Source organism: Meles meles, chromosome 7 (genome assembly GCF_922984935.1).
Source record: "Meles meles chromosome 7, mMelMel3.1 paternal haplotype, whole genome shotgun sequence".
In the NCBI taxonomy this organism is placed as follows: Eukaryota; Metazoa; Chordata; class Mammalia; order Carnivora; family Mustelidae; genus Meles; species Meles meles.
In genome coordinates, this window is record NC_060072.1 from 124,078,719 (window position 1) to 124,104,152 (window position 25,434).

Below are 25,434 nucleotides of genomic sequence, written 5' to 3' on the forward strand. Positions count from 1 at the left end.
GTCACTGTGTGTTTAGTTATCTATCTAGGCAGAAGACTAAGAGAATTGTATTTCTGAGGAAATACTTTTCAAATGACCCTCTTCAGTGGTCATCTCAGCCAATAGGTTTCCTGCCCTAAAATGTCACTGAGATAAATCTGAGTCTATAGATACAGTTGTCAAGTTCTAAGGTTTTCAGTGAGGTGCTAGATAATTTGGCTTTGGGCACAATTAAGATTCTTCTCTTTTCTTTCTCCTTTAAGTTCAGAGGAAAGAGAGTTAAAGATTCAGATGGCATGCTCACCGGGGGGGAGGTGCAGTCACCCATGTGTTACGGTGACCGAGATGAGGAAGAAGTGGATACACCACCACCAGAGCAATGACTCGGGCCCCAGCTGGCAAGTGCTGAGCCGGCTCTGACTCCCTCTGGTAAACACTCAGTCGGAGAGCGGCCTTCAGAGCCAGGAACACAGAACCAGCCTCATGAAATATTCACTTCCCAGGTGAGAAGCCAGGGTCTCATCCCAGGCAGCACACCAGGGTGTCCCCACACAGACGATGGCGGGAGGCCTGCTGCATTCCCTCAGGATGGCTGTGGTGGGCAGCTCTGCACACCCTATCACTTTTATGCCTCACAACTGTCCTTCAAAGAAAGAATCATTATCTACTTTCATTTTCTTTTACTTACTTTCCTAACCAAAAAAAAAAAAAAACAAAAAAAAACAACAACAAAAAAAGATTTCGATTCTGGGCTTAAAGAGGTCAAAATCACTGTTATGAACTAAATTGTGTCTCCCAAATTCTTAGGTTCAAGCGCTCACCCTCAATGTGACTGTCTTTTAAAAGGTTAATTAGGGTTACATGTGATCATAAGGGTGGGGCCTTAATGCAGTAGATCAGGGTCCTACTAAGAGGAGGAAGGGATGCCAAGGATGCTCTCACAAAGAAAAGGCCATGGGAGGAAACAAAAAGATGGCCATCTGCAGGCCAAGGAGACCTCAGGGGAAACCAACCCTGCCTCCAGAGCTATGAAGAAATAAATTCCTGTTGTTTAAACCACCTAGTCTGTGGGTATTTCACAATGGTGGGCTCAGCAACCAAAAGGGTCCTACAGTTAAAAAGTGGTCTGAGGTCCAAGTTCATGCTTAGGGGCAGGCAGAGACTTCGTTCATTAACTCTGGTCTTGTTTCAACAATCTCAGAACATGCTTTCAGATTTTGGATGCCTGCCTCATTAACTATTATTGTATAACAAAGGATTTGATTCATTTTTATCCCCAACTCCTGGAAGGTGGTCTCTATATCCTTGGAATTTCCCTAGTAAGGGAGTGTCTTGGATATTCACAAAACACACCTGACTTCATTGTAATGAGATGACTCAGAGTGGGGTTGGTCACCCCCCATCATGTGATTATCAGGCTGGGTCTCTGAGTGGTGTGCCATCAGCCCAACCTAAAATCTCTGGAGACTAGGTCCAATCACACAGCCAATGATTCCAACTGTTGGTGGAATATAAAGCCACTATGGAAAGCAGAATGGAGGTTCCTCAAAAAATTAAAAACTGAACTGCCATCTGATCCAGCAATCCCATTTCTGAGTACACATCCAAAGGAAATGAAAACACGGTATTAAGGAAATATCTGTGCTCCCATGTTCATGGCAGCAGTATTCACAACAGCTTAGATATGAAAACAGCCTGAGTGTTGGTCGGTGGAAAAATGAATTAAGATGCGGCATGTGTACACACACACACACACACACACACACACACACAATGGAATACTATTCAGTTGTGCAGATGAAGTAAATCCTGCCATTTACAACAAATGTGGGTGGAACTTGAGGGCATTATGCTAAGTGAGATAAGTCAGGCAGACTTTTTACAACATGTAAATATACCAAATCAACATCTTGTATACCTTAGACTTACACAATGTTATATATAATTTTATTTTATTTTTTAAAAGCCTATATAATAAAACCCTAATAAAAATCTCTGTGCAATGAGGCTTGGTGGAGCTTCCTGGTTAGTGAACACATTGATGCACCAGGAGGGTGATGCCTCTCTGGGGAAAGGGCACAGAAGTTCTGCATTTGGGGTCCTTCCAGACCTTACCCCTTGTGTCTCTTCACTGATAGGTCTGGGTTTATATATATATACATATTTTTAAAGATTTTTATTTATCTACTTGACAGACGGAGATCACAAGCAGGCAGAGAGGCAGGCAGAGAGAGAGAGGAGGAAGCAGGCTCCCCATGGAGCAGGGGGCCTGATGTGGGGCTTGATCCCAGGACCCTGAGATCATGACCTGAGCCGAAGGCAGAGGCTTTAACCCACTGAGCCACCCAGGTGCCCCCTGGGTTTATATTCTTTATGATAAAACTGTATAATCATAAATATCATGCTTTCCTGAGTTTTATGAGTCATTGTAGGGAATTATCAAACTGGGGGTCATGAGAACTCCCAGGGTTACAGTCAGTTGGTCAGAAGTGCAGGAGGCATGAGGATCCTTGAACTTGCAACTGGTTTCTGGAGGGAGGGTCATCTGGGAACGTGTGCAGTCTGCACTGAGTCCCCATGCTTAGTGCCAGAACCACAATGCCACCCAGCACCCATCCACTCTCACCTGCTCCCTCAGCACAGGGCACTGTATCAGCTGGTAATTCGGCAACCAAAGGCTTTGTCAGTTACAGACTGGCTATTATTACACAGCTGAGCATGTGAAGACGGAGGTGTTGGGAGGCCAAGGCACAACCAACCCCAAGACTGCCTAAGCTTTAGAAAATAAAATGATTATCCCAATAATCATCACTGGGGAGTTTGTGTCCCATTCTTATGTTCCCCTTTCTCTTTTTCTGAGTATCACCTAGCTCATATATTTGGATTCACTAAAAATAGTTTGGTTGTACCTTCTGTCACAAATAAATGAGGGTGGAAGCCACAAACTGAAGAAAGGAGAAGTTTTCATTTGATACCTCTTCATGCATTTGTTCATCTGTTTAACACTGGTCAACTTTTTGGTGACAGCAGTTACCACTTACTGGGTACCCATGACTAGGGTACTTGGCTCTGTTATCTGTACTTCTCATCACAGTCCTACAAGATAGTTAATAGAATTCCCATTTTAGTCACAAGAAAGCTGAGGTTCGTCAAGGTAAATATTTCCCAAGGCCACATACTGTCTGGGTGGGAAAAGAGAGCCGGGATTCAACTTGGATCTGATTTTAGCCTAAGTGTGAGCTTTATCACATCAACAGCTCGTAAGCCCCAGTACATCTGTCCATTAGTGGTATGGCAGAAAAATAAGATTAATATATGTAATTTTTTATACATTTAAGTGTATCCTATTTAAAGACTTTTTTATTGTTTTCCTATTTTTTGATACGTTTCTCTTTTTTATTATACAGATGAAGATAAAAGCAATCTGCGATATTTTTTACTACCCTTACCCCGGCATAAAACAAAACTTCCAGTCCTACTTTCCCTTTATCTTTAAATTTTCTGGTCGCTTAAAGGTCAGTCTGGGAATCACAGTGGCCCTAGCTATGAGCCACGGAGGAAAACTCCAGAAAGGTGACCCTCAATACTACTGTTTGGATATATACCTTGCTGGGAAAACATACAAGCTCCAGAGGCTGACTCTATTGGGTCACACTTTGGCTCTGTTTGGGGTGGAGCCTTAGAAGTTGCATTTCTAGCATGTTCTTGACTAATGCTGATGCTGCCCACCCAGGACCACACTGTGAGAATCACTGAGTTAGCCAATCACATGAATTCTATCTCCCTTGTCAGGGACTGGTCCAGACAGGACAAAATGACCCAGCTATGGTCTGGGGTAGAGCAGGGACAGGAGGGACAGGGAAGACCATCTGGAAAGCCCCCCCCCCCCCGCCCCCCGCCACGAGAAAAAGAGTTAATGAGAGGAGCAACTCCCTTTCCTCCTTTCCAACATTGCTGTGTCAAGATGTGGCTGGAGCCAGCCCCGTGACCAGGCTACCTGTGGCTGGGAAGGACACACATCAAGGAGCCTGCAGACTTTCTTTAGAATTGACTGTGTTTTGATTTCACTGTGCTCAAACAGAGTGAAGCTGAAGGGAAAAATTAGTATTTCTCTTCATGCTTCTGAGTACATTTTGGTGAGGACACTGCTGTTAAACCTAGGACTCTGGGGCAGAGTTCTTCCCCCAAGATTTACGTGTTGTTTGGGGGTGTGTACACATGTGTTTGAGACAGCCAAATGAATGTTGAAGGCATCCTGCTATCACAGTATTCACTAGTGTGTGTATGTGTGTGTGCATAAAAAATATTATTAATCCCCCAAAAGACGGGTGAGATGGCGGTGGTTTCCCCACACCTCTCTGGCTCTTGCCAGAGTAAAATGTGGTAAAATGACGCAGAGAACGGAGGTCATCTGCAGGATAAGAGCAGTTCATTCAGACCTGTGCAGGAATGCAGTGATACCGTCTATTATTTTATAAATCACAAGCCCTATTATAAGCAAGGAAGGAAGGCTAACATAAAGGCTGACAAAGGATTCTGATAATGCCAACATATGGCCCACTTTGATGTTGTAATATATCCTAGGCTCTGTCAACAAGGTAAAATGTAAGAATCATTGTCTGGATCTATTGCCTCCCTCAAAAGGGCTCTGCATGGGATGTTAAAATCTTCTTCCCTTAAAGAATAAAATTTGGACGGGTTTTGAACTGGCAGCCAGACCTTCTGGGAGCCATGAGGTTCTCCTGCATTTCATCAAAGGCTGCAAGGATTCAGCAGGCTTGGGGAGGCCCATGTTCTTCTGAGTCTCACAGAGTTGCACTGAACACATCTAAATGCCCCAAATCATCCACCCTGTTGTGCACTGCAAAATCTGGCTAGCAGGCCGCAACCTTTGTGAAGGATCCAACCCCTAATGGGAAACAAGAGCTTGTACATGAACTTGAGAGCAGTTGAGTTCATGAGTAATAGGCTGGGAAACCAATCACTAATTTGTGCACAAGGGAAAGAATCTGCCTTCAGTCCTACTCGCCCACATTATCACAGCCAATACGATCCCTCTGTATATAATTGTGTACCAGCGTCACTTTAACATGAAGCAGTAAGGCTGGGGTCACTCATCAGATACTGGGCTGCACCCATCAAAAAAATTTTTTTTCCTATTTTATCTCCAAATATGTTAAGTGATTAACAAGCTTTGACATACTTGGAGGTCAAAACTGAATTCACTGATCTAGATGGTTTTCAGTATTCTGCATGAACGCACGTCTGCATGAACCCTGCCTGTCCTCACATGACCTTGTCTTAAGGATGACTTTGGAAGGATTAGCAATGTTAACCAGTGTTTATGAAAACATTAGGGGATGGTGTGTAGGGAAGTCCAGAAGGTGAAGTCCAGAAAGTGAAGACATCTGAGAATCAACCCATCACAGTCACATGAACTTACATGAGATCCACAAATACACCACAGAGCCTTGCACAGAGTCATAATGAAGATCAAATTACTAGGAGTGATAGCCTGGGAAGTTAGGCAGCATTTCCCCCAAAAGTCAGAGGTTGTTTATGATTCCATTCTACAGATGACATAGCAAAGGCACCTGGCTTGTCCAGATGACAATAGCTACTAAATGGTCTAGCTGGACACCTGATGCCAGGCTAAGGCAGTGCCTATGAGGTGCCAAGAAGTCTGCTGAGCACTTCCCATGTTCAAATCTATGAATCCTTATCACAACTCTAGGATGCCAGTAGTGTCCATTTACAGATCAAATCACGGCAGGAAGACTGGAGGCCTTATCCTTCCAGGGTTACAGATAAAGAAACCAAAGGTCAAAGAGGTTGGATAATTGGCCAAGGTGACAGAGCTAATAAGATTTGGAGTTAAGAACCCCACGGCTTTGGCCAATTTTGAATTTTGGTCCAGTTTCAAAGCAGGGCTGCCTGGCTCCAAAGCTTGTGTTCTCAGCGCGCGAAGTCGCACTTACTCACATGGCCTGAGCTACACGGCCTGACTTGGAATCAGGTCTCTACTCTTCCCTAGCTGGGCCACTTTGAATAAGTTATTTAACATCTCTGTGCCTAAATTTCTTCATCTGCAAAATGGGAACAGTGACAGTTACCCACCTTCGAGAGTTGTGGAGGTGATTATCAGCTGATGATTTAGCATCTCGGAAGCACTTAGAACAGAAAGAAGTGTTCAATTAGCTAATGCGATGATTAATCACTACGCTAAGATGGCTTATGTAATTAAAATTTGAGTTACACTTAACTGTTCAGGAATGCATGCATTTGCATAAAGCAAGGCATGCTTATATTTTTTGTCACCTGCTCTCTATCTAGAACAGTGAGTTCCAAGCCCTGAGGGGTGTACAGAGACGCCTCCGGGGAATCGTGCAAAGAGGCCGTGGGCGGCAGGTGGGATTCCGACCACCTCCACTTACATGTACCGGACAGAGGATTCTACGTGTAAAAGAAGTTGGAGAACCACTGGTTGCAAGGACTACTGTGGGGTCATGGGATTGCTTCTGTCCAGGACCATGGATATAATTTCCCGCAGTTATAAAATGCAGGACACCTGTTCTGCAGGCTGAAGCAGAACAGGACCCCCTAGGGCACGCCCAGAGAGAGGACAGTGAGGGACAACATTACACTCTTCATGCCTTCAAAATACTGCTCTTGTAAGAAGGACCAGTCAGATTACAGAGGGCCATGAGAGTCCAACAGAGGAGTCCAAACCAAATGAACTACCGGTCAGAGACATGTCACAAAGGAGTCCTTTTGGAAGAATAATCTGGCTGTGCCGTGCAGGTCCAACTGGAATGGACAAAGGGTGGAATTACAGAGGTCAGTGAGGAGGCTGCTGTAGGACTCCAAGCAAACAGCGGTGACAATGTCAAAGCCGGGTGGTGGTGACTATCTATCTAAAGGTCACTGGAACTGGAGAAAGAAAGAGACCTGGCCACACATCAGGATAGGGATGGAGTCAAAATAGGAACCTGGTTGCCTTGGCAGAGTGGGGGGCTCCCCTTTAAAGACGGTGCAAGAAGAGCATGATGTGGGCTTGATGAGGGTGGGGGTGTGGGCCGCGGGGCCACCTAGGTGGTCACTTACGCATACCCAGCAGGCAGCTGAGGTGTGTGACTGGGGCTTGGGCGAGATTTGGAAATCTTCCGTGTCGCTTGGACGGCAAAATCATTAGTTCTATGCTGGGCTTAGTGATGGAACAGGAAAACAGAGAGCGTGAAGGGCTCTGGGGCAGGCCCACTGGGGTGGAAGAGCCAGAGAAAAATACACGGCAGCTGAGATTTCCCCTGACTTTTCGATTCCTTGCTCCGCCACCCCTGGCTGCCTGACAGCTCTGTGTTTCTCAGGAGAGCTGTTTGCCTCTTTCCTTCCATCTTCAGGAGGGGTGGAACAAGGAGCAGCAGGGCTTCGAGAATGAACCGATCTGCCCTCCTTAAAAAGGAGGACAGGGTGCTGCCGGCACAGCTGTACCCAGGAGGCGGCTGTCCCAACCAGAGGAGGGAGGAAAAGAGAACGCACAGCCCACTGCAAGAACCACCACCCCACCCCTGGATTTGTAAAAAGTCTTATGGTCTGAGTAATTTCTCCCCTCTAGACAGAACCTCTTGCCCCAAAGAGAGGTTCTCTTAGGTCTGCAGTGCCCACTGGCAGACGAATGGAGATTTACCAAATGAGCAAGGATCTGAATTGAGCAATGAGCCAAACACCAATCTGTGACTTACGGATAAAAAACAAAAAACACCCAGATTTGCTAATTCCCAGATTCCTGTGACGCCATCCCTTCCAGATGGCCCCTTTTCTCTCCAGAGCCACACTCCTCTCAGGGGTGTGTGCATGTAGATGTGTCTGTCCTCTAGAAACACAGCTACTCCCATTTTGCAGAACTGCACTGTGTGTTAAATCTGTTTTAATCCCTTTACTCCCTGCTCCACCTTTCTTATCCCCCTCGAACAGAGAGATGAAAAACTAGGAGCCCCTGGTTTGCAGCCATCTCCCGAGAGTCCTCATCTGCCAACACTCCTACTGGGCTACTACGGAGAATATGTGGAAATGATTTAGTAAAGGGATCAAAGAAAAAAAAATAATAACTCAGAAGTGACATCAAAGCAAAAACATAACATCAAGTTTCTGGAGGGTTGTTCCGAGAAGGCCAGGAGCTGCACCGTCTCCCTCTCCTTTCCTCATTCTCCATCCCATGTGGTGTGTGAACCATATGAAATTATCCCTTCTGTAGGACAAAGTTGGCTCCCAATCGGCCATTTCAAATGGTTCCAGCTAATACATTTTCAAACTGGTTAAAATTAGCATCCAGGGAGAATGGGGGTGGGGGGGGGTATTCAGAGGGAGCGTCGGGGTGGGGGAGGGGAATGGAGAAGGGGTTGTTGCTCAGCAACCAGATCCTGGACAACTCCCCCCCCGCCTCCAACCATCGCCCCAGACAGCCTCTTCCCCTTATCCTGAGCCCAGATGAGCTGTCTGGTCCAGGAGCTGTGAGCACTTTTGTGTTGGGCGGGGGGCGGAGAGTCCCTGGATGATTGCATCAATCTGCTAGATCCTGACACTCCTCCCTCCATCACGGCCCCACAGGGAGACTGAGAGTCTCTTTTGTTCTCAACTAGAGCACAGCTCACCAATTTCTCGGTCACAGCCCTCGCTGGTGCAAAGGGAGATGTACAGGTTCCTCCCTCCTTGCCATGAGGGAGACTCACTAGCTGCTTGTGTCACCCAAGGTTGTGCATTCTGGACTATTTCTCATTCTGCCATGCCACTAAATGAATGCCAGATTACATGCACAGCTAGCCTTGTGTTCCCTGCCTCTCATCTATACCTTAACGTTGATCTGCTTCGCCATGTGCCTTTAAAATGTTAAATATGACCAGCCACCCCCAGGACTCGGAAAGACATCTGTCTGGCTCATTTGGGGGCAGGACCCAGCTTTGCAAAGAGGAGCCGAAGAAATGATGACGGCAATCGTGGTGAAGTTTGAGGTCAGCCCAAAGCAGTGCTGCCCATTTCATGAGGCTCTTGTTTCATGAGGCAGCCTGTGGACTGGGAGGTCCCGGACAGAAGGTTCCTCCCACCGAGGCCCTCAGTCTGTTTCCAGCCCCTGCACATGGCTCCCTGCACGTGGTTGACCCCACACCTCCTGGTGAAGTCAGACCAGACAGGAGCAGATGGCAGACCCGGCTCACGCTTCAGCAGGCAGGCCAGCAAGCCGAGCAGACCACCCTTCCCAGTTGAGCAGACACAGGATCAGCTCTGTGTGTTGTTGCTTTTTTTTTTTTTTTTTTTCTTTTTTCTTGGCCACACATGCTTTGGGGGAATTCCTGGTTTACTTGATAGAAAACAGTCTCTCTCTCTCTCTTTTTTTAAAATGGAAGAACATCCTTATCCACAGAAGCAGCTGAGGACGGAGGGAGGATGAGCGTGTATGTGGGGGTGTGCACACACACAGAGAACCCCAGTCTGCTCATTTATTCTAGTAGCACAGATTTTTTTTATAGTTGTTGTTTGTTTTTTTTTTAAGCCTATCAGAGGCCAGAATATTCACTTTGTCCTCCATGCTGCTTGACTCAGGGACCATAGCAACTTACTGAACCTCTAAGCGGGAGTATCACCAGCCCGGCTGTCAGACAGAGAAATGATCAGAAGGTTCTATCTGCTGTGGCTTGTTTCTTCCACACCTGATGCCTGGAGGCAGACACGTGATGTGGAAATCCGTCAGGACGTGTGTCCATGCTCAGATCTCCACCAGACAGATGAGCAGCTCAGCTCTAAGACATGAAATGACCTGGGTAAGCCCATCTTCGGTTCCAGACTTGAGATGGGGGTCAGAGCCTCTAATTCCAGTCGTTTCCGAGACTGGTGCTGGGGGTCAGTACAGTGGCCACGTTACAGGGGAACTCTCCCACGTCCCGGGTCTGTATTATATATATCTACTACAGTGCAGTGCGAGGAGGTCAGGATGTACTCTATGTTCAAGCTGCATCGACTACTACTACTACTATGTGACCTCAAGCGAGTTATCTGACCTTCCTGAATTTGTTTCCTCATCTGAATTATTCACTGACTTTACAAAGTCAACATAAAAATTAGATAAATAAGCCCCAGTGACATTCTATAAGGAACTCTAAAATGTGATCATTCTTGCAGAGGGCATCCAGCATTAATATGGATAATCTGACTGTGTCCACAATCTTTTCTCTTGTTAAATGATCTTCTCTCTACCCTTTACAGATAGCTGTCCAACAGAAATAAAATGTCAGCCACAAACATGAACCCAATATGAAGTAGTCCTATTAAACAAGATGTGACTATTTCACGGACATATTCTCTTTAACCTAATTATTATACCCCCAAATATTTCATTTTCAACATGGAATCATCAATATAAAAATCCTTAAGAAGATGTTTTACTTCTTGTTTTCATAGGAAACCTTCAGAACTGGGTGTGTATTTTACACTTCGGGTCAGTGTGGACTGCCCATGTTTCCAACCTCCCATTGCATGACAGAGTTCAGCTTTAGATCCTTCCTAATCTTTCTGTCCCACTGGCTTTCTCAGAATTAGGGACACCGTGTCATGTACAACAATAACCCAGCTATGATTTCTCATTCTCCTGGAAAAAAGCGGAGGTTTAAGCCACTTCTCAGAATCATAGGACACTCTGTTCCTCTATTTTCACAGAAGTGGATGATGGTGAAAGGGCTGCCAATGGCCACTGAAAGACTGGGTCAGACCCGACAGTCCAAGGATGTTAGTGACATCACGGGGCAGCTTCCCAAACAAAACATAAAGTGGGGATCATTGAGGCAGTCGTGCGGCTGGAGAGAATTCTAATTTGTAAAGCTCTATCATCAGAGGGAAGAATTCTTGCCAACAGAGCATAACATCTACTCATCTATGGAATTGGGCAAAGCCCTGAAATGAGAAGGCCCGCGTCTCTTTTCCTTGTCCTGGCATGTCTTCCTGCGAGAAAGGAGGCCACGTAATGTCATAAGCCTCAAGAGAACCTAATAAGGAAGAGCCACACCTCGGCCATTCCAATCAAGTGAAAATCTATTCTATTTTTAAGAAATTCAAGAGAAAGAGCCTGGGATCTTCCTTCCTTATTAACGGCTTCCAGGACTCCGTCTACTGACCCTCACTGTCCGGAAATTCTTCCTGGTCTTATTTAAATTGTTCTCACTAAGGCTAAGGCACGTTTTCCTTTCTTGGCTTTCAAAATGCTCACCTAAATATTCAGGGGAAAAAATGGAGAAACTAATTTTAAAGGAACAGACATATGAAGCTAAGACTTGAGGATTTTACTACAAAACATTCAAGACACCCTCTTAGGTGGCTACAGAAGCATCAGGAAGTGGTTGACAGAGAGACATGCATGGTGGCAGACTCTGTCATTCTGATGCAGGCTTTTTCGAGCGCATTTCAAATTAGTTGAAACAATTTTGAGCGACAGGACAAATGACACCATCTCCAGGCTGGATGAGAGGGTGATGTGCCTGGACCCTGTCACACATTGGTGACAGAGGATGGAGGAGGCTTGGTTTTGTTGCAGAAAGCTCACATCATCGTTCCTGCTGCCCTTAAATGGAATTTAAGGACTATGGAGTCACGTGGTAATGCTGTGGGTACTGGAGACCTGGCTGTGGATTTTGAGATGAAGTTTTCAAATATCCAATCCCAATATGTGCATGCTTGAACTTTGCCCTTTCCCCTGTAGGGGTGACATGGGATTTACTCAGGGCAATCAGGGATTTGGAAGCACAGATTCTGCTCAGTCATCTCAAAGGGCTTTGTAAGCATTAAATGTTGGGATTATGGCCATTTTGCTCTCTAACCCGAAAAAGGGAAATGCTATAGTCATAGGGACCAGGTCTGCACAGGAGAAAATGGTCTGTGCGGGTGTCTGGTCACCAGAACCCTTCTGGTGGGAGGGAATCCTTATTAGCTGCTGACTTCAGGCCGTCTTGTTCCTCTTTCAAGCTGTCGGAGTTTTGCGAGGTGTAGCCTTCTATGCAGCTCTTACCCTAACGGTGGCTGAAAAACTCAATGTCCCACCTCTGCCACTATTTCAAATTGCAGCCACCCTTCAGTAAACCTGCTTGCCCCTCTGTGGGAGAGAAACACTTCCTCCCAACCTGCCTCTCTGTCTTCCAAACCTTGTCAGGTCCACACCTACCCCACCCCAACTCCGCATCTCCAGATCGCAAGACTGAGAAGGGTGTTTCTTCATCTCAGGCTTGTTACGAATACTCTGAAATTGTGCTTCATGGCAACACCAGCAACACCATTCACACCTACTGTACTTTGGTGACTCAAGAGTAAATGAATCTGCCAGGTTGTCACTCTGCAGATTTATAGTATCAAAAAGAGAAGTATGGGATCCAAATACTTTGTTCTATGAAAAACCTAGCACGGGTCCAAATGAACCCGAAGAGAGGGATTCCCTTTAGAAAGGGTTTTGTCGAAAGAACATAATCCAGGACAAGGGAACTTTGTAGAGGAGAAAGAAAAGTCATGTTTAACTTGGTGTTTGTCCAATAGTTTTAACCTTGCTCCTCTGTTTTGCTGAAGTCTGCTTTGTAATCATGCCCAAAGGACTTCAGAAGTGTTTCCTTTTTTTTTTTTTTATCTATAGTGTTTTTGTGCTAAACAAAATCCCCTGCCAAGCAATTGGTTCTACGACAAAAAGTCCTTTGGGGAAATAATACCAAGGCATTTTAGGATTAGCCCATTCTTTCATTCCACAAGGATTTGTTTAGTGACATTTGTGCCAGGCATTGGGCTGGGTGCTGGGGATACATGGAGATCATGATGCAGACCCTGCCCTCAAACCGCTGGCAGCTCTGGGCAGCAGAGTAAAGAGGCAGGGACAGCGAGCTGTGACACTGAGCTGTGATAGCGCCGTGAATGGTGAAGGAGACCTGTGGGGGAGAGCGTGCAGGGAGGGAGAACATGGGGGGGAAGACTATCTTCTAGGCTGTGAAATGGAGGCTTAGCAGAAACCAGCCACAGGCACAGGGATGCCGGCGGTGGAAGCAGAGTTCTAGAAAGAGGGAGTAACACATGATGTGTGTTCTGAAGGGGGTGGGCAGAATAGGTCTTCTCTTGCTTGCCCTAATTCAACAACTTCTGGATTGTGACAGGCTGAGGATGAGCCTTCCAAAGGCACATACAGTAGTAACTAAATCCCTTTTCTGCGACTCAAGTTCACTTCCAATGCCCTGGTTCACCTCTTCCCGGGGAAGGCTGGCTGACAGACCATAACTTCACTGCCACTTGAGGTTTCATTTCTTGTTTCAGAGAATGGCTGCTTTCTAAGCCTCTAAGTGTTGATATATATATATATTTTTAAAAAGCATCTAAAAAACACTGGACCACTCTCCTATAAACTCTTCACGCTGATTCTTAACAACTGAAAGCTCCAAGTGCTTTGTCAGTGATTTTGCAGAGGAGATCTCGCTCACTTTACAGTTGTCTCCTGCCTCACCTCACCCCCCAAATCCAAACCACAAGTCTGACTTTTCATAAGACTGTAAGTCTTGGAATCAAGCCTAATAAGAACATAATCCAAAACACTGAAGACTTCTGTACTCGTGGGTAAATCAATGACAGTGTTTACTGGTAATAGTGGAAAAACTATTAAACAAACCCAAAAAAGCCTTAAAAGTGCCCAAATGAGTGAACCATTAGATAATAATGGTATGTCCATTTTTGTAATTTATGCTGATATTAATAAAGATGAACTTACAGTAACTTGGGAAATGCCAATGAAAGACAATGTTGGATGGAAAACTAAAATAGAATTATACACATTACGATTACAACCACATAAGAAATAGGAATCTGAAAAATGCTGCAAAGAAATGTGCTGAAATGAGACTAGTAGGTAAATGAGTGGGCTGTGAATGAGCTTTTTCCTACTTTCTGTTTCCTACATTGCCTTTATAATTTAAAGCTAATTGAAAGTATTAACTCAGCAATTCAAATATTTTCAAATCCAAGCAGTATGTACAAGGGAATGTGACATTAGAGTATTTCTACGTAAATCTTCCCATCGTGGCAGTATCATTTCCCCCCCACCCCCCCCCACCCCCAGTGAATGAGCATGAATGTGTTATTTCAACCTAGTGAGGAATTACATATTGTTTGGCAAAATGTTCTTGATAATGAAGGGCACTGCTCCAAGAATTTGATAGACGTTCCAGAATTTCAAGCAAATATAGTTCTAAAACTTGGAGTCAAACAACAGATTTGGAATTAAGATCTTTAAATCAAGTTGGGCAACTTTGTGATTCTTTGGACCTCTAGGTGTAATGTCTCAGATTTCCTTTGAGGACAAGTTAAATAAGGCCAGGGTATATGATTCTAATACTTCTCTGATTTCTCTGACTTTGATGGGTGGTGCAAAGTTTGTAGATGGACTGACAGATTTCCTGAGTGTCCACAGAGACGTATGTATTCAAGAGTGATACATTGTGGATAAGAGTGATACATCGTGGATGGGGGTTACGTTGCTCTTGGAAGGAAGCCAGAGCCAGGAGACTGCCTCTCCTTTCCCACACCTATGAAAGATTCACTTGGAAACAGCAAATGGTTTTCCAGCCCTCTCTGAGTAGGGAAGACGTGCATTAGTTACAGTTGCGGCAAGAGTCATTTACATTATGTTCCAGTTAACTCCTGCAAGTAGAAATTGCTGATGGCAGCTGTGGAATTTCCTTTTCTAGAGCTTTGCAACAATAGGTTAGATATACATCTGGCCTTGAATGCCTTAGGCGTGGTGTACAAAGAAACAGAATGAACAAAAATAGCACTCACAAGCACAAAAATACCATGGTGTGCCGCCCTTCTCTCCTAGATTCTACCAGATACCCATTTAAAAACCACTTTTATCCTCTCCGCACCCACTGGCTGAATTGAAGTCCGAACCGCATCAGCCTCAGAAGAAACTTAGAATGTTGGCCAAAATCAGTTACCTGTACTAGCAGTTCCAGCTTCCTGTCATCAAGAAGATGTACTTGACATCGACGGCCCTCCGTCATCTACGAAGAAAAACAAAAGATGGTCACTGAGTCTGACAGCCTGGCACACAGCAAACGAACACGCCCCCTGGGCCGGGCACCACCAGGCACCAACCCCTGGGCAAAACGTCCCCCGGGGATGGAGCTATACAATGCCAAGAGCTGGCAGGACCAATTCGTTCACTCGTTCCTTCAAAAATATTTATGGAGCCCCTTTCTGTGCCAGGCACCATGCTGGGAGCTGGGTGTACAGCGACACATAAGACAAGGTCCTTGCCCGCATGGAGCTTACATTCTTATGGAGGAGATAGGAAATAAATTAGCAAACACATTCATAACCTAATACCAGGCGGTGATAAGTGTTCCCTGCTTTAATCATTCTTCCATTCAATCGTTTCATCACCACACGGTGGGGACAGATTTCAGCATCCGGGCTCCACCACATCGTCCCCTTTACAGAGCAGCCAGGAGCAGACTAGCACTCCTCTGGCAACTGCTTCTGATTTCTGTGAAGCTTCTTTCTCCACAGGATTTCTGTGTTACTCATTTATTACCTGGTCCCCATAGTGTTTTCCCTGGTGACAGAGGAACCTGGGAGTTGAATGTTCACAGCTAAACCTGACTCCTCACCCTTGCCCTTTTCACCACGCACACCGCCGGCAGTGTAAGGGGGAGCACCCAGACAGGCATCCTCGGGTCTTGGCTGCAGGCCTTTGGACAAGGGTCTGTTCATCTCTGCAGCCCTGTCTCATGTACAAAAGTGAGTGGGCTGAGCCCAGGGGAGCGCAGCTGAAATGTTTAATCACTGGCTTTCTGGAAGGAAGAAGCCTTCATTTGTAGCATTTGCTGGAGCCCTGGCAACACTCTCAAAGGAAATCTTTTGAAGAATGAGGTTTCCCATCGATGTCAGCTGGCCACCACTCCAACCCAAACTTGTCTTGCTGCACTCCAGATAGCTTCCCTGGGTCTGATTTCAAGCGAATGTCCTGACAACATATCTCCTACACATACGGTAACCTTAAATAACCCCAGGGGCATGGATGAGAGTAGAGTCAAATAATCAGGAAAATTTCCAGGCATGAGTAATGGGTTTTGAGTTTTTATTACCTTTGTTTTTAACATAAGGTTCTTACCTCTGAATTTAGAGAATTTCATTTTAATAATGTTTATGTTTTTACCACTGGCACACGGAATTCCCAAAAACGTACCAACGGGCTCTCACAACAGCTAAGAGCTGGTTCTGACACCACTGTCTGCACCAGAAGATCCAGAAGTTTCCGTCTAGCCCTGGTATTTTTCTATGACTCCGTAGCCCCCACTGAAACCACCTTCTTTTTGTCCACCTAGCAGCCACTTCATGCAGATCAAGGGGAGGAAAGCACGCAGGCAGATCCTGACCTCATCTCCATGCCCAGCAGTCACAGTCCCTTCTCATGAGTGCCTTCTCCAGAACAATGCAACAGATACCATCTTCTTTTCCTGTTCAACAGGGATTATTATCCTCTAACGATCAGCATGTCCAAAGCTGGCATGAACTCCTGTGGGAAAATTCTCTTATTCCCTCCTCAGAAGAAGCCAACCTCTCCAACTACCATCAAGTCAGATTTCCCTAGTTATGGCATCTTAACCAAAACAGCATACGTGCTTGGATGGGGCCAAAGTAAAGTCTCTTGAATCTGAGTTATAAGAATAACTCGACAGACCCCAGCTCTGAGAAAAAGCACCAAGAGAAGTTTTACATGCTCACAGGCTCTCCAACAGAGGTTAAAATGAGTTAAAAACCAAGGAAACCAGTCCAAAGGTCTGCCATTTTGCACATATATAAGCCGAAACTGGTGGCCATGGACATGAGACAGGTCTATGAAAAGTCCTTATTCATTCTTTGGACTCCTAACTTTAGGTGTTAACTGCCTTAAAAGGAGAAAGGGCTCAAATCCCATTAGAATCTACCAATTTTGCACATAGGAGGCATCCTAGCTCACTGACTTCATTTAAAAAAATCCGTCAGCTTCAAAAAATAAACAAGTGGGACAATATCATAATAAAAAGCTTGGGCACCTGGGTGGCTCAGTTGGTTAAGTGTCTGCCTTCAGCTCAGGTCATGATCCCAGGGTCGTGGGATCAAACCCCACATCTGGGTTCCTTGCTCACCAGGGAGCCTACTTCTCCCTTTCCCTCTATGCTTGCTCTCTCTCTCTCTGACAAATAAAGGAATAAAAAACAAAAACAAACAAACAACAACAAAAAAAAACAACTCCTGTACAGCAAGGGAACCATCAACAAAGTGGAAAGCAAGCTACTAAATGGAAGATAATCTTGCCAGTTATGTATCTGATAAAGTGTTAATATCCAAAAGATATAAAGAACTCAGATGACTCAATAGCAAAACCTCACACAATCCTATTACAAAATAGGCAGAGGATGTGAACAGACATTTCTCCAAAAAAGACAGACAGATGGCCAAGAGACACATGAGAAGATGCTCAGCGTCACGCGTCGTCAGGGAAATGCAAATCAAAAATACAATGAGCTATCAAACTCACATGTTTTAGACTGGCTATTAGCAAAAAGACAAGAAATAAGTGTTGAGGAAGGTGTGGAGAAGAGGGGAGCCTCGCACACTGCTGGTGGGAATGCTCTTTAGGGTGGCCACGGTGGAAATCAGTATGGAGGGTCCTCAAACAATTAAAAATGGAGCCACCAGGGGCGCCTGGGTGGCTCAGTGGGTTAAAGCCTCTGCCTTCGGCTTAGGTCATGATCCCAGGGTTCTGGAATCAAGCCCCGCATTGGGTTCTCTGCTCTGTGGACAGACTGCTTCCTCCTCTCTCTCTCTGCCTGCCTCTCTGCCTACTTGTGATCTCTGTCTGTCAAATAAATAAATAAAAATCTTAAAAAAAAAAATGGAGCCACCACGTGATCCAGCAATTCCAACTCTGGGTATTTATCCAAAGAAGAGGAGAACATTCATTCAAGAAGATAAATATACCCCCATTTTCAAGGCAGCATTCTGTACGATAGAAAAGACACTGAAACAACCTTAAGTGTCCACGGGTGACTAAACAGAAAAAGAATATGTGGTGTGTGGGACTCCTGGGTGGCTCAGTGGGTTAAGCCTCTGCCTTCAGCTCAGGTCATGATCTCAGGGTCCTGGGATCGAGCCCCGCATGGGGCTCTCTGCTCAGTGGGGGGCCTGCTTCCCTTCCCCCCCCCCCGCCTCTCTGCCTACTTGTGATCTCGCTGTCAAATAAATAAATAAAATCTTTTTAAAAATGTGGTGTATATATACAGTGGAGTATTATTCAACTGTAAGAAAGGAGGAAATCTTGCCATTCGTGACAACATGGATGGACCCTGAGGGCATTATGCTAAGTGAAGTTAAGTCAGAGAAAGACAAATGCTCTCATAGGTGGAATCTAAACAAGCAAATAAACAAAACACCAAATTCATCAATACAGAGCCCAGACTGGTAGTTGCCAGAGCAGGAGCGTCAGGGGGCTGAGGGAAACTGGTGAAACGGGTCCAAAGTTTAAAAGATACAAATTTCCAGCAGTCAGTTCTTAATGAAGGCACCCAAGGTTACCACAGTGGAAGTTCAAGGAAGAAAAGTGCTATAACCATCCAGCATTACTTTGAAATTCCTTTAAAGACATTTATTACAGGTTTCAGAAGAGTCTCTGAAGGGTGGGGAAAGAGGAGAATTTTTTTTTTTTTTTTAATGCTGCTGGTCCTCAGCGTCTTTAGAACACAAAGTTTTGCGCTTCCTTTATTGTAAAAGGTTAAGGATATAAACACGTTCTTGACTTCCTTAACCACATTCTAATATTTGACAAAAACAAAGGGAAATTGATACCGCCAAGATATTACTGGATCAAATGACGTTTTAATTGCAATGACAAAAAGGTAGTATATCATTTTCCCAAAATATTTCAAAGCACACAACACATGATATGACTTTGAGTTCATGCCCCATACCTCAGAGTTTACTGTGAGACTTTCATTTTCAACAAAATAAATTTCATATTTTGAAATTTTTCAACAAAATAAAATCCTCATTCCATTAAATAATCTCACCTTATCTGCTCAGCAGTTGAAGGAATTAGATATACATCAAGATGTTAACATCTACTCAAAGTTATCCAAGGTTACTCTTCTCTTCCAAAAAGCCTCGATTTTCAGTCCCGGGGAATTTATTTCTAAGCACGTTCCCTATTTGAACAGGGAATTTCTAAGCTGTTTCCCTTTGGGAAGGCAAAATGTCCCTGGGGAAAAAAAAAAAAACGGGCAGCCCAGAGCAGGGCGTCCAAACAGAGACTCAACTTTGAATCATCATGTTTTTGAACGTACGCCTTTTGTTGGACGGCACTGCCGTGATTTTTTTTTTTTTCCCCTCCAAGCGGGGGGCGGGGGGAAGGGCAGTCAGTCCTTCCATACTGAAAGAAGACTGGAGTATCCTGTTCTCATCAGTTCAGAAAAGGTTTACCATTCTGGGTGTGGACTGGGAAAGAGTGGACATCTGTAGCTTTGTCTGGCTTTTCAGGCATATTGAAATTTTCTTTTGAATGCCAACAATTGTAAAATAATACGGCTTTGCTTGTTTTCATTTTCAGCTGCTGAGGCACAGTTGCAGCGTTGGCAACCCCCCCCCCCCCACCCCGCCAGAGGAAAGCCTTTTGGAGAACAAGGCTTCTGGTAGATGTCAGCTGGCGACCACTCCAGCATAAATCACTTCGCTACAATACAATTCCATACCAAGCAGAGGCCTGCTAAAGGTTCCGTGATTTTCAAGGAATATATAGCAAAGTGTTATTCTGGAAGTGAGGTGTCCACCCCATTGACCCAACTTTGCTGTTAAGAGGCACACTGAATCAGGAAGACTATTGATAAACAGAGAAATGCATTTCTGCTACTAGCTTAAGGGAGCATACCAGAATATGAATTGCTACGTGTCCTGTTGAGGCAGCCAATAAAATTATCGTGCACTTGGACTGGAATTGGGAGGCAAAAATAAAATAGTTGATGTGCTAAGGAAGTAGGCGTAGTTCCCTCCCATCCCATCTCAATACTACTAAAAGCTTTGGTTGTTTTTTTTTCTTCCCAGTTAAAAAAATGCAAAAAAGAAACTTTATCTAGAAAAATGAATGACAGTGTTTGAGGTCACCTATAGGAAATGGATCCTGAGAAGTTTTGTTCCCAATAAACTTGTTTTAGATTGCCTAATGTATCAAATCAGATTAATTAGTTTACAACTAAGAATTACAACTGTCACACAGGGTCAAAATACTGGAGATGAAAGGTCTGACCCATTCTCTCTCCACAGGTGGAATTAAGGGGAAGCCAACTGCGATCAGAAGTTGCTCAGGGAGGACAGAACCTGAAAAGGGGGGACACTTATAAATATCTATGTCTGAGGGTATCCTTCTCCACTATTCTGAAATCTTCCTGTTGGTGGAAGGAACCACTGTCCATATGTGGCAGGGGAGTCTCCGCTCCAAGTCATTAGTAAAAAACAAATAATAACTAGCAATGACAAATGCCCCCCCCCCCCCAACCACTGGGATTTTCAGATGCTTTACATGGAGAAGGGCAGGCTACCAAGTTCAGCACATGCAAACATGTTTTATTAGGAACATTTTCTCTTCAAATTCAAAACTAAGCAAATCCCATATTTAATATGCTTTGTATTATCACCCTTTTCTCTACAGAGAAAGGTGATTCACCCCAGAGGAAGGTGATTGAGTGGCTCCATTTTCTCTGCTCCCTCCCTATCTCTCTTCCTCCTGCTCTTCCTCTCTTTCTCTCTCTCTCTCTACCACTCTCTGAGCCACAGCTTGGATACCTCCCTCTCCTGTTACTTGCCCTTTGCCAAGTAAGTTACATACTATGGTACACACACCTAGTTCCACTATGGATGACATTTTTGTTGAAATCTAGTGCAGTTGTACGAATGACTACAGGGGCACTGATTACAAGCTTAGCAATGCCCGTGGCTTTCAAAAATAAAAACGTACAAAATATTTCCTAAGGCACATTTATATGGAGACAGCTATCCCTGAGGCACCGGGGAATAGGGTGAGGGCAGGGTGGACACTGAGAGGGAAGGTAATGTTCACAAACCACAAATGGAGCTTTGAACACACCCACTTGGTGCGTCTCTGTGCACAGTAAGGCACTGTGCTGTGACTCATATCCATTTTGGAGACAGTAACTTTCTGAGACAACAAAGTAAGAAATATTAAAGCCTCACTAGGATTGTATAAAGGGAAGGATTAAAATTTCCAAAACATGCTTTATTTAGAAAAGTTATTAATACTCTCCCCCACAAGCCTGAAATGCGATCTTTTAAAATCTACCATCAAATAGAAAATTCGATTTCAAAAGCCTCCAAGCCAAGGTCCAGACAATACAGAGACAAGCCTCCCCTCCTGGACCGGTCCGTGAAACCGCGGGGCAGCCCAAGGCAGCTGGACGGGCGGATGTGCTGCGGCAGCACCTCACAATCTGCCCTTTGACCTGGGCCCTTCTGTGGCTCAGAAGGAAATTCCAGAAACATGACTACAACTTCCCAGTGCAACTCACTGTTAGAGCGTCTGCTCTCAGGGTCACCTCAACATATGACTGACATTCCTCTCTCCACTCTGGTTTCCTCTCACACTAACGAAGGCCCAACAACCCAGCAAAGGTACCAGAAAGTCACAGGCTCATGACATCTCGATAATCAGAAAGCTATCACATCCAGGAGATGAATGAATGTGATATGTGCACAGTGTTCTCAAGAAATGCAACTCACGGTAAATACACAGAAAGGACTTCGGGCAAATTAAAAGTTACTGAAAATGCCCATTTGCTGCTGCTCTCACCTAACTTGTACCATGGAGATGCCAGACAGAATAAACTATTAAAATGTAATATTATAACATTTTAACAGGCATGGGGAGGCTCTGCCTCCCCTTTAAAGGTTAAAGGTATTTTGCCCACCTTTATTATAATTATCCCCATATTCAAGCCTACTGTTTTTGTCTGTAAGTGACATCATATTAAAATAACACAACTGGGGAAGGAGACACATAGTGCTACACACTAGAGGTCCAATTCAGAGAGAATGACCTTGTCCCTATTTCGCCCTATGTCCTTTGCAGATTGTTTCATCTCTGTATCTACCACAAGTCTCCTGGATTTAAAGGAAGGACACACAGACATGTCCTTGATGCTCTTGGCTGCTGAATACAGTTGTGACTTATCAACCCCAGAGGAAGGTGATTGAGTGGCTCCATTAGAAACAAATTCATGAGGCGATCTGACGGATTTTATAAAAGGTGAAAAAGCCTTGCATTCCCCAAAGCTCAACCTTCCCCAAGTTTGCATCAGATGACGTCACAAGCAGGGCTGGTGCTTTACCAGATGATCTTTGGAAAACGTGTTTTAGGGCCATGGTTGCTCAGATCCCGCTTCTGCCTTCCGCACAAGGAACTGGCGCTTCCTCCGATAATGCAGGGAGAGAAGTCGTGTCATGGGTGCACTCAGGGCTCGGGGGCTGCACAGGGCCACTTGTCTGGGGTGGACCCTGCCTCCCAGAAGACTACGACCATGTATGATCAAGCCACAGGTCCTGGAGGGCAATCCATCTTAGTCTTTCCAGATGGTACTACAGGGCAGAGGGTCAAGAAACACTAACAGTTTCTGGGCCTAACGTCTAGAGGATGAGGAATGGACCCAGACAGGTGAGCAGTGAGGACAGCCAGGGAGCCCCAGTGATGAGCTTTGTGATCCCAGGGCAGAGGGACTCGGTGTCAGCACTAAGCTGCAGAGGAGGAAGGGAGGAAGGGTATTCTTCCCACCGTCCAACAAGACCTTACCATTTGAGGACAAGCTGTTGATGTGGAGGTGGGACAGGTCTGTTGCAGATGTGGAAAGACAAGGTGGAGTCAGTGCCACCAAGGGCCACCATGGGACAGGCCGTCATTGTCCTCTGTGTGAGGCCAACCATTCTGAGGACACGGTCAGGAGGACTCGGGCACCAGGAGATCCAAACACATAGGCTCTGCAGGCTGCCTGTGCACCAAGCCAGGGAGCAGAGCAGGAAGTTCACTCCCGTGACCCATGTGCATGAAGCGTCCAAGGTTCTGGAAGGCACGGAGCTTTCTTCACCTCCTTCCAACTAGCTAGATGCCTAGAGAGCAGTAACTGATGGCCCCACTTGGGTTCTGCTAGGGCACCTTCTGCAGACAGGCTCTCCTTTATCTCCTCACCCCCTTTATCTCCTTTATCTTTATCACCCCCTCACACACACACCTGTGGCCTTCTGCCGCCCACACTCTCTGCGTCTGCAGCTGAATCTCTGAAGACACGGAGAGACTTCAGCCTCTCAGAGGGAGGAGGAGAGCATGTGAAACACCAAATCAGGCCTTATTCCCTGGTGTATGGCACAGGGACAATCACAGCACCACCCTGTGAGGAGGAACTGGGTTAATGCAGGGAAAGAGTGGGCTCTCTGCTTGGTGCACAGCAGGCTCTCAATCAATATGACCTTTAGAAGTTTCCAGTCCAGGAATTCAAGGCTCCTCTGAGCAGGAGTGTCAGAAAGGCAGCAGACGGTGTACCTCTCTCCCCACCCCACCCCCAATTCCAGGATGGCCCCAGGTGAGGCTGAGGCTTTCTGCCCACTCACACAAGACTTTTGGCTATGTGGCAGGGCAGGTGGGGGGACCGGTGTGGACAGGCTTCACCTGCCCTGAGCAAGCGCCAGGACTTCATGGAGCAGGACTCTGTGGGGGCCTAGCCATCTATAGAGGGGGCATCTCACCCTGATAGGGGCCCTGGCCAGCCAGTCCTTCTCCCCAGCCACAGCAGCTCCCAGAGTCATGCAGGGCCATCACCAAAAGAGAGCTGATATGAGGAACATGGAGTAGGCTGCAGAAAGGAGGCTGAGGAAAGTCAGCGTGTGACACGTGTGTCAATGCTGGCTGGGCAGCCGGCTGTGCCAGACCGCAGTCTGCAAAGTCAGTGGAAGAGATCAAAGTTCTTGCACCTGTTTCTCTGGGCAGGTTCAGGGTGTTTTTCTTAATCACACACTGTTCACAGCACAGGTGTCCAGGCAGATGTGCTTTAAAGGTGGCTGAGTGAGGTATAAACCCCAATAAAATGTAACAGGCAAAGAAACAAGAACTTACATACCCAGCTAACATTCCACTGTGCTCCTGGAAGTAAGGACAAATGCAAGATAATGACATATGTTCTTGGCCGTGTGGAGTTTTAGACTTAGTATCTTAGTGGCAGAGCCTTGGGGTGGAAGGAAGATGCTTCTTCCAAAGGAAAAGGTAAATATTTACTATTTCTTTGGTTTGATGACTACTTGGAATTTTTATAGTAGGAGGACGGTGTAGTCATACAAGGACCCCAGACACAGGGGAAACAGTTTTTTGAAAATCTAGGAAAAGAAATAAAAAGGTTGACTCTATGGACCTTAAGGAATATTGTTTTTATGAGACGGAGACTTTACAGGCAAAAATTTCATAACCTAACAATAAAATTGAATGAGAGAGTGAAGAGTGAGATATCCAAAGCACACAGAGTTATTTGCACAGAGAACTCCCAAAGGAGACAAGCTTTTGGTAGAATACATACAATGTGTTCACGGAGCACAGTACATTATACGTATTCTGTACCAATATGAGAAATGTTTTCAGTGTATCACAGACTGACAGGAACGGAGCTGGAAAACCAAAGCTATCATGCAAAATAAGGGAAGTTTAAGAACAATCAAAGAACCTTTAAAGACAGGCTCAAGCAAGACAAGAGAGGAAAGGAATGCTTTCATTATCTGGGGCCAATCAATTTTTGTCGAAAGAGAAACCACTGAACTACTCAGTTCTGGGTTGGTGTCAATCTTCTGAAGCAAGAAGGGAAATGGTGGGCTAGCTACTACAAAATAAACTAACTGCTTCTTCTTCCCCCAAATAAATTCCTCCCAGAGTTCATAAAGTGAATATTAAAAATAGGTAATTACTGGGGTCCCTGGGTGGCTCAGTCAGTGAAGCATCTGCCTTCGGCTCAGGTCATGGTCTTGGGGTCACGGGATCAAGTCCCGCATCAGGCATCCTGCTCAGCAGGGAGTTTGCTTCTCCTCTCCCTCTGCTCCTTCCCCTGCTTGTGATCATGCGCTTGTGCTCTTTCAGTCAAATGAATACATGATATCTTTTCAAAAAAATAGGTAATTATTGGGGCGCCTAGGTGGCTCAGTGGGTTAAGCCGCTGCCTTCGGCTCAGGTCATGATCTCAGGGTCCTGGGATCGAGTCCCACATCGGGCTCTCTGCTCAGCAGGGAGCCTGCTTCCCTCTCTCTCTCTCTCTCTCTGCCTGCCTCTCCATCTACTTGTGATCTCTCTCTGTCAAATAAATAAATAAAATCTTTAAAAAT

The 25,434-nt window shown here is 45.4% G+C and overlaps 1 protein-coding gene across 8 annotated transcripts in view; it reads right to left on the reverse strand.

Moving 5' to 3' along the window:
• Positions 1-25,434, reverse strand: part of FRMD4A (FERM domain containing 4A) — a 607,066-nt gene that overhangs the window by 170,745 nt on the left and 410,887 nt on the right. For all 8 annotated transcript variants that reach the window (XM_046013725.1, XM_046013732.1, XM_046013730.1 and 5 more), the window contains one exon: positions 14,976-15,041. In XM_046013725.1, coding sequence (XP_045869681.1) covers positions 14,976-15,041 — 66 coding nt within the window. The remainder of the gene's footprint in view (positions 1-14,975; positions 15,042-25,434) is intronic.